At 32.3% G+C, this 12,830-nt stretch overlaps 1 protein-coding gene across 14 annotated transcripts; it reads left to right on the forward strand.

Moving 5' to 3' along the window:
* The first annotated feature begins 3,931 nt into the window (after positions 1-3,931).
* On the forward strand, positions 3,932-11,511 carry LOC106798710 (fumarate hydratase 1, mitochondrial). Of its 14 annotated transcripts, XM_041015944.1 has the most exons (8): positions 3,934-4,788; positions 5,086-5,557; positions 5,716-5,811; positions 6,410-6,508; positions 6,605-6,634; positions 6,733-6,780; positions 7,076-10,485; positions 10,821-11,511. In XM_041015944.1, exons 2-7 carry the CDS (start codon positions 5,462-5,464, stop codon positions 7,163-7,165), a joined length of 459 nt encoding a protein of 152 aa, XP_040871878.1. In that variant the 5' UTR covers positions 3,934-4,788; positions 5,086-5,461; the 3' UTR covers positions 7,166-10,485; positions 10,821-11,511. The 14 variants fall into 14 exon arrangements, 2 of the variants coding, with proteins under 2 accessions (XP_040871877.1, XP_040871878.1); XM_041015943.1 differs by having other exon boundaries at positions 3,932-5,557; XR_005891760.1 differs by having other exon boundaries at positions 3,937-5,557; positions 6,068-6,508.
* The last annotated feature ends 1,319 nt before the right edge of the window (positions 11,512-12,830 follow it).

Here is a 12,830-nt window from a genome sequence, read left to right on the forward strand (position 1 = left end):
TTCCTCATTAAAAGGGAATGGGACTATGGCTTCTTCCAATGGAGCAATAGTGTCACAATCATTATCTACACAAAGGAGAAAATGACCTGAGGTGCATTTGTGAACAATGATGAATTTCTCATTGCAATAATAACACAAACCTTGTGCCCTGCGTTCATGCATGTATGCAATAGAAAAATGTTTAAGTAGGATGGTGGTGGAAGAGGGAGAGACAATAGTAACTAGGGCTGGGGTAGCAACAAGTTTGGTGAAAGAGTCGGGGTTTATATTAGAAGACCAAAATTGTTTAGGCCTAACATCTCTAATTTTGTCTTCCATGAGTTTAACCATACCTATAGCTTGTGTGATAAAGTAGGGGTGAAGGATATCCAATTCTCTTCGAATCTCAAACAGTAAACCAAATATAAAATAGTTTAAAAGCATTTCAACAGATAGCCCATTCACACAATTATAGAGTTTTTCAAAAACAGCTTGATAATCATGCACAAGACCTATTTGACGTAATTTAAACAACTTAGCTTGGTGATTCGCATGAGTAAAAGGGCCAAACCTTAGTTCTAGGGCACGAGTAAAGGATATCCAATCATTGAGTTGATAATTTTAAGACATCTTCTTGTACCAACTGAATACCTCACCCTCCATATAAAAAGCTGCCAAGGGTAATTAAACTTTGTTCAAGAGGGATCTGATAGTACAGGAAATACTGGTCATCTTGAAACAACCAACCAAGTGGATCAGACCCATCAAAAGAGGGTAAATGGATTTTTGGGTAACGAAGAGGGGAAGAAGGTTTGGGGTAATGTTTATGAAAATAGGTAGGAATAGGTGTGAAATGAGTGTTGGTATTCATGCATAGGTTTGGCTTACAAACCCTGTTGGTGTATGCGGTGGGGGTTGATTTGACAGTGTAGAGTGTATGGGGGTACTTGTTGAAGAAGTAACGTAAATAGGTGAAGTAGTAGATGTAGATAAACCTATTGTAGGCAACTGGTCCTTGAGTCCCATGAGCAGACGGCGGAGAGTCTTGCTGAGAATCCATTGATTGTTGCATATGAGTGAAACAATTATCTTGGAGTTGTTGTTGATTTTCCAGCTATATGTCCATAGAGTGTGCATCTACTATGTGAGAGCTACTAGCTAGTGCATCATCAACATCCTTATTCATTCTTGCACTTTATCAGTGACTTTTTCATGTTTGGGCATTGCTTTGCGCATCCAGCAAATTGCTGGTACACTCAGCACAAGATGGGCAATTCTAATATTATCCTTCTGTAAAGCTGATATGGATTGGAATTCTTAAGTCCAATACGGATTGGCAATCCGTAAACCCAATATAGATTGACAATCCGTATGATTAACTTTCACGTTATTAACACGACGCTCTAACCAACTAAGTTAATAGGTCAATTATGTTATAAAATAATTAATGTCATTATATATAACAATAAAATTTTTAATGTATATTTAATGTACATGTAAATTTGGATAATAAATTTTGTAACAATTAATTTTGATCTAATAATTAATTTGTTTACATATATAAATTTTTATAAAACCTATGATTTTTATTTAAAATTTATATATGTAAAAAATACATTATTAACATAAATCTACTAATGTATTTTTTTGATAAAAATTTATATATGTAAACAAATTAATTATTAGATTAAAATTAATTGTCACAAAATTTATTATGTAAATTTACATGTGCATTTAATATACATTAGAAATTTTAGTGTTATATATAACAACATTAATTATTTTATAATCTAATTGGCCTATTAGCTTAGTTGATTAGAATGTCGTGCTAATAACGCGAAACTCACGGGTTCGATTTTTGCCTGAGACATTAATCTGTATTAGGCTTACGGATTCACAATCTGTATCAACTTTAAAAAAGGATAATATTGAAATTGTCCATCTTGTGTTAGGTGTACCAGCAATTTGCTTATTCTTTAGAGTAGATTGAATTGGATTAGTGTTCATTCTTCAAAGTATTGAATTGTAGTACAGTAATTAGCTTTTGTGTTTGCTTGATCCTTTGTGATGATTGTGATAGCATATGATTGGCTTGACCTTTGGAGCATTTTCTATTAGATTTTTTTGGAATCACAAAGTGGATTTTGTTTCCTACAATTGGCCCCTTATATACCTACTGAATTAAGCTGGCAGTAGTCATTTAGATGCTTCTATTGTATAAAATTGAAATTCAATTATACATTCATTGTGATTGTGATTATACATAAAAGTTTAAACTTAAATTTTTCACTGTAGATTATCTAATTCCAGCTCTGTTAGATTAGAATTTAGAAGTAGTGTTGGATTGAATTTAACCAGTTATGATTCTTATTATATGTTTGACCCATGGTTTTAAATAGCATTTCGTAACTGCAATTGCAGCTGCATCAACCGTATTTTCTCGCAATATAAAGGTTTTCTGACTTACCGTAACTCAACCGTGACTGCGACCTCAATTTAAAACCATGGTTTAACCCTAACTATATATTTGATATTAAATGTTAACTATTTTTTTCCTCTTTTGAATAGGTCACTAGAATAAAATATGTGCATTCTAGAGGATATTAAATAAGGATATTAAACCTGGTAACTTTCTCATGGGACTTGGTTAGAAGAACAAACAGGTAACTATCTTGTTATTGCTCTTTCCCTTTGTAGTTTGTCAAACTTGCTCTTGGACTGTTTGTTGCTATTTATTAATGTTCCATATGTGCAATTGCGTTGTTCTTGTCAGGTTTATATAATTGATTTTAGGCTTGCAAAACAACATCAGGATTCCACTACTAATTGCCAATATCAGGATTTCGACTTTCATATCCTGTAATTTTCCCTCATTTGATTTTGAATTATTTCCATATTACAACTTACATTAAGTGTAATTAGTTGTAAGCTGCTTAAACTATCTTAATTTCTACAATAATTTTCCTAGCGAAGTGATAAAACTTCATGCTGAAAGTGGCAGCTTCAAGGAAAATTTAGAACATATTGGCTGCATAATTAAATGTGCTTGTTCCCTGTTTCCTATGTATGTTCATGAGAGATTATGGCAAGATGTTTGTCCTCTGTTGAATAACTATAATAGGATTTTTCATGTTCTTTTGTCGGGTCATATTTTACTACCGTTTGGTACTTGGTGTAAAATCATCTTGTGGTTTATGTGTGAAGCTAATTCTAATGTAGATTTTCTTGTCTCTTTTTATGGTCTTAGGTGAATTGATCAAGAGTTTCTTGAGAAATAACACCATCCAGTTGACATTTTATGGGTATGTTGAACTCTTGTCTTTGAATTATCTTTCAGTAAGTTTGAATTGACAACATGTTTATAATTCTTTCCCCCCTTTATATTTTCCCATCAATTTTGCAGCTAGAAAAATATGTTGTTTGGTCACATAAGTCTCCTTACCTCCTAATCTAACCTATTTTAACTTAGATAATTGAAAAATAAAATGAGCTTGTACATTTGGGGTCTTTCTCCACATTGGCACAAAGCTTTTTAGAGTTGAGAGCACATCTGGTGATGCAAACTTGATGCAACTATTAATAAAATGGGAGCCTTGTAAAGCTTGTTTGTCATGAGAATTGACCTTGCTTAAGTTTCTCCATATTTTTAGGACCTGCTAGATATATATAATATAAACTCAATTAAATAAATTATGCACTTGTTTCTATAAATAGTTTTCAATTCTTAATGTTTTACAAGTAGAATTCATGATAAGTTATAAAGGTTCCATTAATCTCTTACAATTATATAGATTACTTCCAACACATTTCCCTACCAATCAATTCAACATAAAAAAATGTATAAGTTTAGAGTTCAAAATACACACTATATATCAATACACTACTAGAAAACATTGCTTTTACGACGTGTCATCTACGGTAGTTCTGTATAACCGATTTAGAATATGACACGGTGACAATTTTGTAAATAAAGAAATAAAAATTTTCTTTTACGTCGTACATTCTAAGACGGTTATAAATAATCGTCTTAGAATGTAACACAATGGCATTTCGGTAATTATGAAAAGCTTAAACAACGACAGGTTTCAACAAAAACCGCCTTTGTATCCTTTACTAATTACGTACAAACCTTAATGCATTGCTCATCCTCCCCATTCACGGCAGCTCATCCTCCACACCCTAATTTCTAATCCCACTCCCTCCACCGCCACGTCTCGTATCGGACACCCAACCCCTCCGAATCTCCATCCCGGACACACCCAGCCAATCCCAAAAAACCACCCACCCCATCTCCTTCTCGCTCCTCTAAAAAGAAAACTCCAGAAACCCCTCCGCTTCTCTTTGATGCCTCTCTCAACAACCCGAATCTCGGCCCATTCCTCCTTAAATTGGCTCGCGACACCATTGCCTCGGGCGATGGGCCCTCCAAGGCCCTCGACTTCGCCATCCGGGCCTCCAAGTCCTTCGAGCGTTGCGTCGGCAAGGGAGAGCCCAGCCTCGACCTCGCCATGAGCCTCCACATCCTCGCCGCCATCTACTGCAGCCTCGGACACTTTGAAGAAGTCGTCCCCGTCCTCGAACGCGCTATTGAAGTCCCTAACGTCGAATGCGGCGCCGATGACGCCCTCGCCGCCTTTTCAGGCAACATGCAGCTTGACGAAACCTTCTCCATGCTCGGCCAGGTCAATAGATCCATCTCCTGCTACAACCAAGGCCTCCAGATCCAGATCCAAGCCCTCTGCAACTCCTTTGTGCTGTGCTCGATGGTATAGAGCACACGTATTCAGTTTCTTCTCCTACCCAAAAAGGGTAATTTATATTGTTTACTTTCACACCCTCCCTGCTCTAATTATCTGTCTCTATCTTTGTCTATTTGTTTGTCACTTTGTGAAGTATGTTTTCATTTGTGTTTGTCCATGTATATGTGTGTTGTTCAGTGTTGAGTGTGATATTTTAGATTTTACTGTACCTCAATGTGATTTTCATATATCATATAATTTTTGTAGTTTGTAGCATTTTTTATTTAATATTATCTTTGCATTTCTTATCTTTATTTGGATTTTCTTCTTCTTTCTAAACTTACATTTGGTCTTCTGTGCTAATCAGTTGAAGTTAGATGACAAAGAAATTAACACTAGTGATTTTTGGAAGAGACAAATAATTATTGCCAGTATGCATAAGCGACCTGCCAGTTTTGGGATTTATGTGTCTGCAAAGGAGCTGTCATTGAAGGTGGCAATATCAGAAGGGTACATAATTAGTGAATTCATGGCTTGTGCAATTTCAAGTCAAAGTTCGGTCAATTTATCAGAGTTGTGCTGTGTTGTGCATGCATTTTGGTCCTCTTTGTAAGCTGTAACTCTGCCACTGTGCCACTTTGGTGGGAGCCTTCAAACTTTTATTAATTAAAAAATTAATATTCCAACCAGTTTATTTAAATGTCACTACTCACTTCTGTTATTTTCTGTACCACAAATGGTATATGCTATCAAAGTCCTTCTCCATAAGGACCATAACCTCTCCAGTTTATTTAAATGTCATTATCCAATGTGAGGCTTTGACAATGGTGTGTGCCCAGGTAGATATCAATTCACTTCATTTTATTAAAATACTTTAATGTTATGACTTTTGGAATACTGATTGGCAAACCGTTTCTATGACTTGTAATAAAATCACAATTTGAATTTTATGGTGACTGGAAATTTCTGAATTGGTGTCATGATTCATGTATTTCAGGTCATTGGAAACCATGTTGTAGTTACAGTGGGTGGATCAAATGGTCATTTTGAGCTTAATGTGTTCAAGCCAATGATTGTTGGTTGTCTCCTGCATGTATGTTTTATATACTTTTGTGGTGTTATGTTATTTCTTAATTATCAAGTACATAAAGGGGAACTACTGACTAGCCGTTTAGTCTGGTTCAATTTTCTTATATGAAATTAGAACAACTAAAATCTTGGCTATAGATTACTTTGGCTCTTAGAACTGGTTCAAAGCACACATGGTGCAGAGAAACCAAGATTGTTCAAGCATCACTAAGCTTGGTATATGGGAGCTGAAGTTAATTTCTTTATTGTTCCTTTGTCAGTTTGGCATCAAAAAATTATGATACAAGTTAGGTGGACTTGGCTCGAAAGTTAGATGCTCTTTGCTATGTAAGTAAAATAGGGATGGGGATGGAAGATACTTTAGATACCATTATGTTTTATGATTCATTTATTTTTTCTACGCTGCTTATGTGTCTGTTGTGATGACGTGGTATATGGTGATGCCCCAGAAAAAATAAAGATAAAAGGCTGAGGTGTGTGCAATATAAGGACACCACGTTGGCTTTTATGTTATTCCAAAATTTGCAATATGAAATCATATTTCCTACTGCATTACCTGAAAGATGTACGGAAATGCTCAATCTTTATCTTTATTCTGATAGTCGTTGAGATTGCTTGGAGATTCAACTGCTTCCTTTGAAAAGAATTGTGTGAGAGGCATTCAAGCTAATAGGGAAAGAATTTCAAAATTACTGCATGAGGTGAGTTGTTCACTTATTTGAAACAAATCTCAAATGATGACAAATAGGTTTAAATCCCTACGCTAATCACTGTTTCACTTTTAATTCACCTTGCAGTCACTGATGCTCGTCACATCCTTAAACCCAGTAAGTGTCCTCTTGTCTACTTTTGTAAGTTGCTAATTTTCACATTTTTTTTAAAACTGAATTTAATTTGTCTGTTCCGGAAAATTGGTTATGACAAGGCTGCAACAGTTGCCAAGACAGCCCACAAAGAGGGGTGTACTCTTAAGGTGATGATGCCATGTTATACTTGTTTTTCCGTTTGTCTTGCTTATTTTGACCTCTTTCTGAATATTAAATAAAAAATCATGTTTGACATGCATTAATTCTTAACAAATTAAGTTTAAGAAGCTTATTCTTTATGTAAGTATATCCGTGCATAAGCATTTCAACTCTTGTATTCTCTTTCTTCCATTAATAGTTGTGATTTTTATATGAATGAATTGATCCCTTCTTAATAATTTATGTTTTTCGTGGATGTCCAAAAAATCTTGGCTAAATATCGAAATTGAAATGATTGTTTAGGAAGGTGCATTGAAACTCGGAGTGCTCAGCTCTGAAGATTTCGACAAGCTTGTTCTAATAATTCCTTGTTTCATCATCGGCTACATTTGAGGTAGTATTTTTTTAGCTACACCCGTTGATTGGTTTGAGAAATGGCAACCCAATGAACAATAATTTGGCTTCCTAAGTTGATATTCACGAGGGAAGAGTTCTTCCAAATTTGTAACGAGACAATGTATTGCAGAAATTTACTGACCCAAATAAATGGAAATTTTTTATTCATTGTCCTTGCATTATATTTCCAAGGATTTCTGGATTGTAAATTTGTCATAATAGAGTTATTAGTTTTTAGATAGTGTTCTGTCTTGCTTAGGCGATGAATTCGTGTCTGTGATAAAGAAGTAAACTAGTGAAGGAGATTTAAAACGGGTGTCTAATAATTTTACTATTAAATATATCTTTTTTTTATAGAAAATATAGTTAAATAAATTTTAGGTATGGAGTTTGCATCATGCATGGCAACCATTAAAATTAATGTTATCTTATTGTCAAAATGTCTTTCCTACTCTACGAAAGATCAGAAATCTTATAAGGAACATAAGTATGGATTCAATTTTTACCTTGGTCAAATTGGAATCTCATATTTCGATGTAAGATTTGAATTAAATTCTGATTTGAATTAAATCTTATTGTCCAATGTATGATTATGTTATATTGCCTTTGTGTTCTTTTCTCTCCTGTGTGTTTCTTCATAATTATTTTCTATTCCATCATCACTAAATGTTTTATTGTTGACCAAGTTTTTTCATTTCTTGTGAGTCATGTTATAATTAACACTTGGCCTGAGGTAGTTATACTTGACGTTGAATTTGCACATCACGTGTACACTTTTGTGGTTTATGCAGGATTTTTAAAATAAAAAATTTAAAGTATGAATTGGCTCTCATGTTTTTTTTTTCACTTAGGTGTGGGAATATCAATTGGACAAAGCGGACTAAATGCAATATCTGCGATACAAATAAGCCTGGCATAATGAGGGTGGTGTAAGGTATTGGATTGAATTCTTTTATATACCTTCATGATGACTATTTTGCATGCTAGGAAGTGTATAAATATTAAAATTAATTTTATTTAAACATAATTAAACTTTAAAACATTTTTATAAAATTATAAGTGAATATCATTAACCTCATGACTTAAACATGCTTTATTTTTTAAAATCTATTAGATATTTATTACAATTTTTTAAAATTGAATTTAATTATTTTTTTTTAAATTTATTTTCATGCATGACTAAAGGTATCTTTAGATATTTAAACATAATTAATTAATATTTTTTTTAAAAAAGTAAACTTTTTAGCCGTAAAAAAGTAAGCTTTTTAGACACTACGTACCATTAGTTATTTATTTTTAATCAAACACTACCATTATTAATATATATTGATTTTGGCATATATAGAAGCATTTAGGGATGACGTAAAAGTATTTCTTTTTAAATAATTATTTGAAAATTATTTGATTTTTATGCACATATTATATATTGAAACTATTTGAAAAAATTCTATTTATTTATTTTTAACTTATTTGTTTTTAGTTTTTTTTATCATTGGGGAAGACTTATTTGTCATTATGGATTGTTTAAAATTAGGCTTTTTTACTTTTTCAATTACCCACACATCAATTACTCTCTTGATTCTCTGTTGTACTTCCTGCACTAAACATCTAATTATATATAAAAAATTCATACTCATCATTTATTTCAAATATTAATTATGTGGAGTGGACGTGCTTCCATTCCTTGAAATCCCTATGCACACGTAGTTCAATAATAATAAAAATGATTTGCTACAACTACATACATTGAAATATGTTAAAAGAATGCACTAATATAGAATTTGTGCACCTAACTTGGGGTAACAAATTAAAAGAAACACGTAGTTCAAGAGATAATATAATAATTATGTCATAATCACACCTAATGAAGTTTCAAATAACCTACGTAAGCTATCTTTGGCAGAATTCACATTAGTTTAAACCATTTCATTGAATTTTCATGTGTTTCTAATTCATGCAAGTAGTTTAGTAGATTTTGCTTCATTTTTTATGGGCTTGTAGCTATAGTTTCATTGTTGTTATCCTCTTTGGTCCCCAAAGTGGTGGATCTTGCGGTTGATCCTCAGGAATATCGTCTTTACCGTTACCTTATTTGTTGGAATCTTTCAAGCTGCATTTGGTATTTCCAGGTAGTTTCCTCATCTACTAAAATTCTGCAGGTTGAGGTTTCTTGTGGATTTTCTTTCACATGCTACACTTGTTGGATTCATGGTAGGCACAACCATCATGATAAAGATACAATAGAAAAAAATAACAAAAAAAAATGTCAAAAAAAATAGCATATACTATGACGGTTATAATATAACCGTCTTAGTATATCGGATTTATTACGCCAATTATACAATAACCGTCGTACAAAGCCGTTGAATATGGACAAATACAAAGACGGTTTCTAATACGGTTGAACTCATAACCGCTGTAGATTGAGATGACATATTACGACAATTCCAATAACTGTCTTTATAACTTTTTCACCTTTTACGACGCCTCATTTTACGACGGTTCATAACCGTTGTAAAAGGTACGATATAACCGACTTAAAAAGTGATATTTCTAGTAGTGATAGAACGCCTATGTATATGATTTCGTTATCCTTTATATCACTCACAGATCACTTATAGGCGCTTGCTTTGTGAATTCTAATTATTGTCTAAAGGCATCTTCTGATAATTTTAAATTTGACAATTTCTCTTGCTGTCAAAGGTTACATTTGATGGACTTGTGATATGCACAATGTTCATTCAGACAAAATTTCATGCTAAGGATGAGGTAACAAATATTGATGTCTTTGTTTTTAAATAGTTTTCATTTTCTCCTCAAGAATAGTTTCTGTAACTTAACCACTAAGTGAATTTTAATCCTATGTAATGCAACATAAGCCTTATGTCTTTTGCAGGGGTTAGTCAAGATACAACTTGTTTCAAATTTTAATGATTAATTAATAACCTCACTTGGTATCATTGGAACTATCTTTCATTAGTAGCTTGATCTTATACTCTAACTTGAATCTTGAGAGTAGGACTCTATATGTAGTTTTCCTTGCTAGTATCTTTATGTATTTTGTGAACTGGAAATTGACCTTCAAAAATACATTTACAAAGAAATGTATTTCATGTAGTTAATACTAGTAAAGAGGCAAAGAGAATGGCTTTGCCATCTAAAGTTCCTCCGGTGTTAAAGAGTTGCTAAGCCTCGTTTTACTGAAATAAATAGATCAAGGTTCAACTTTTTTCCTAGCTATATTTAACTTGTACAAGTTTCTGTTATCAATACAGGGTGACAATAAAAGCAAGCAGGTTCTTGAAGAAATTTACAAGGTCTGCATCATTGGAAACCTTATTACTAATTCCTCAAGATAATACTTTTAAATTGTACTAGCAACTTATAAAGATATAACCCCTTTTTTTTGTAGTGCCACTGGTAGTAGAGAGGCGAAGTAAATATTTAGCAGCTCTATTAAACATAATCTTTTAAATTATACTAGTAAAGATATAACCCCTTTAAGAAATGATTCTTGTATTTTTCACATTTAGCACGTAGCATTTGAACTGAATTTCTGATTATTTTATTTTTATGATTATTATTTAGGCTGTAAAAATGATTAATTAAATTTGTAAGGTTTTTTAATTGTGAATTTTCACCAATCTTGTAGGTGGAGCTTTTCGGATGCAATGGAGAAGAATTTGATTTGCTGAATTAATCTAATTATTAATTTGTTAGTTGCTAAGGTAATGTTTGTGACGCATTTCTATTTTGTCCAGAGGCTCTAGAGAGTAAACAAGAAATTGCAACCACTTCTAGAAGTAATGTTTCAATAAACCTTATAAACCCTTTGATCAATCAATCTCCTCTGAATTTGGTGTGGTAATGCTTCAGTCGTTCATTCCTTGTGGTTTACTAATTCTGTTTTTTCAGATCGGTGGTGTTAATTACATTTTTGGCCATTTTGAATTAAGTATTCAATGTGTTGCTAATTATTGCATATCAACTTTGGATTACTCTCTAAGTAGCAGTGTTGTTTATGTTTGGTTTTCTCTGGAAACTTTTTGTATCATAAACACTACTATTGGTGAATACTGTTTTTATCTCTACTTGACAGTACTAATCCAGGTCTCATGATATATCTTGGTTTTCCTCTTCTTTATGCATGTGGAGATTCACCATTCTGGGATTATAAGCAAGCATATGAAGACGCAGTAGCTACCAATAAGACCATATTGGTGTTTTTCGGATGTAGTATGACTTTGTTGGTACTTTAGCATTTTTTTTAATTTTGTATTTTGTTTATGTGTGTGTGCGCGTATTTGTAATTTTTGGATATATATAATTTATTTCTATGGCTAGATGGCTTTTTACTCAGTACCACATTAAATATATGAATCAATCACCTTTAGTTTATATGTCTGTTATATGATACAATATTTAATTTTGGGAAAAGGATAGCATTTGTTATTTGCTCCAATTTTATTTTTTATATGCATGGATTTTTTAAAAATAAAATACATGGAATTTTTTGGGAATGATTCACTTCCAGCAGAACCCAGATTTAGTAGTTTCCTAATTCCTTCCATTTATTGAGTTTCAATGATAATAATAAAGCTCATTTTAAGTTCTTAATTCTTAACTTTTTTTAATATCTTTTAATTATTTATCTTTTAAATTTTTATATAATATTAAATGGATTAAAACTATTATCCAAAATTTAAGTATGGACTCTAGTGACACACAAGTTGACATGTTAGTATATTTATTCCCACACTAGCTAAAATTTAAGTATAGGCTACAATGACACAATTCATGTTAAATTTCATTCAAAATCTATACGAAAATTGTGTGTGAATATATGTCAAATGAGTTTATACCTACATATTCTATATCTAATAATAGTGACAATTTTTGTTTGTCATTATAGGTAATTTTTCTTGTGGCAATGAATTTTCATCTTCAATATTATTACCAATTAAGGAAGATTATAATTTTAAACCTATTGTTTAAATCTAAGAACAGGGTTCAAGATGCTAATTATAACAATTATTCTTCGTTACATAACTAGATATAACAAAAAAAACATTATTTAATTTTTATTCAAAGCTTTACATTTAATTTGTTTGCGAAAGAAAACAAACTTGTAATTTTTTTTTCCAGACCCAAAAGCTAAACTTATTACTAAAATAAACCATATAAGGCATTCATTCACTTAAAGTCAGATAAATGTAAAATGATGCCTCATATGACCCTTTGGCATGTTACAAATAAATACAACATCAATTACAATCATTAAACAAAAGGAACTGAATACCTAAGTTGGTCGACACTATAAAAAAGACTAAACACAAAAGGAAAGGAAATGAGAGCACGTCTTCATGTCCTTGCAGGTCCATCTACGTTGTTCATAAGAGAAGAGTACGTCTCTTAATTATTTGCTAATCTAACACAATGTTCAAGATCACATCACAATTATATGTGCAATAATACAAGGATAAGCACAAAAACAAGGGAGAAGGTGGGAGTGGCATTTGTTTCTCGCTCAGACAAAATAAGTTTCGTCCTAGCCTACTCTAATAATAAAATATATTTCACTCTTTGAAAATTGAAAACCAAAATAGAAGCTAGAATGTTACTTTTTCCCCCACAAAAATAAGCGTCAGCCTTGTCAACTCTA

This window comes from Glycine max, chromosome 5 (genome assembly GCF_000004515.6).
Source record: "Glycine max cultivar Williams 82 chromosome 5, Glycine_max_v4.0, whole genome shotgun sequence".
Lineage (NCBI taxonomy): Eukaryota > Viridiplantae > Streptophyta > Magnoliopsida > Fabales > Fabaceae > Glycine > Glycine max.

Excerpts from the sequence above, each read along its gene's own strand:
- LOC106798710 (XM_041015943.1), top strand. The coding sequence starts at position 5,462 with ATGCTATCAAAGTCCTTCTCCATAAGGACCATAACCTCTCCAGTTTAT. Across the intron at positions 5,812-6,409 it reads TTGTTGGTTGTCTCCTGCAT|TCGTTGAGATTGCTTGGAGA; the intron begins GTATGTTTTATA and ends TTATTCTGATAG. Across the intron at positions 6,509-6,604 it reads TTTCAAAATTACTGCATGAG|TCACTGATGCTCGTCACATC; the intron begins GTGAGTTGTTCA and ends TTCACCTTGCAG.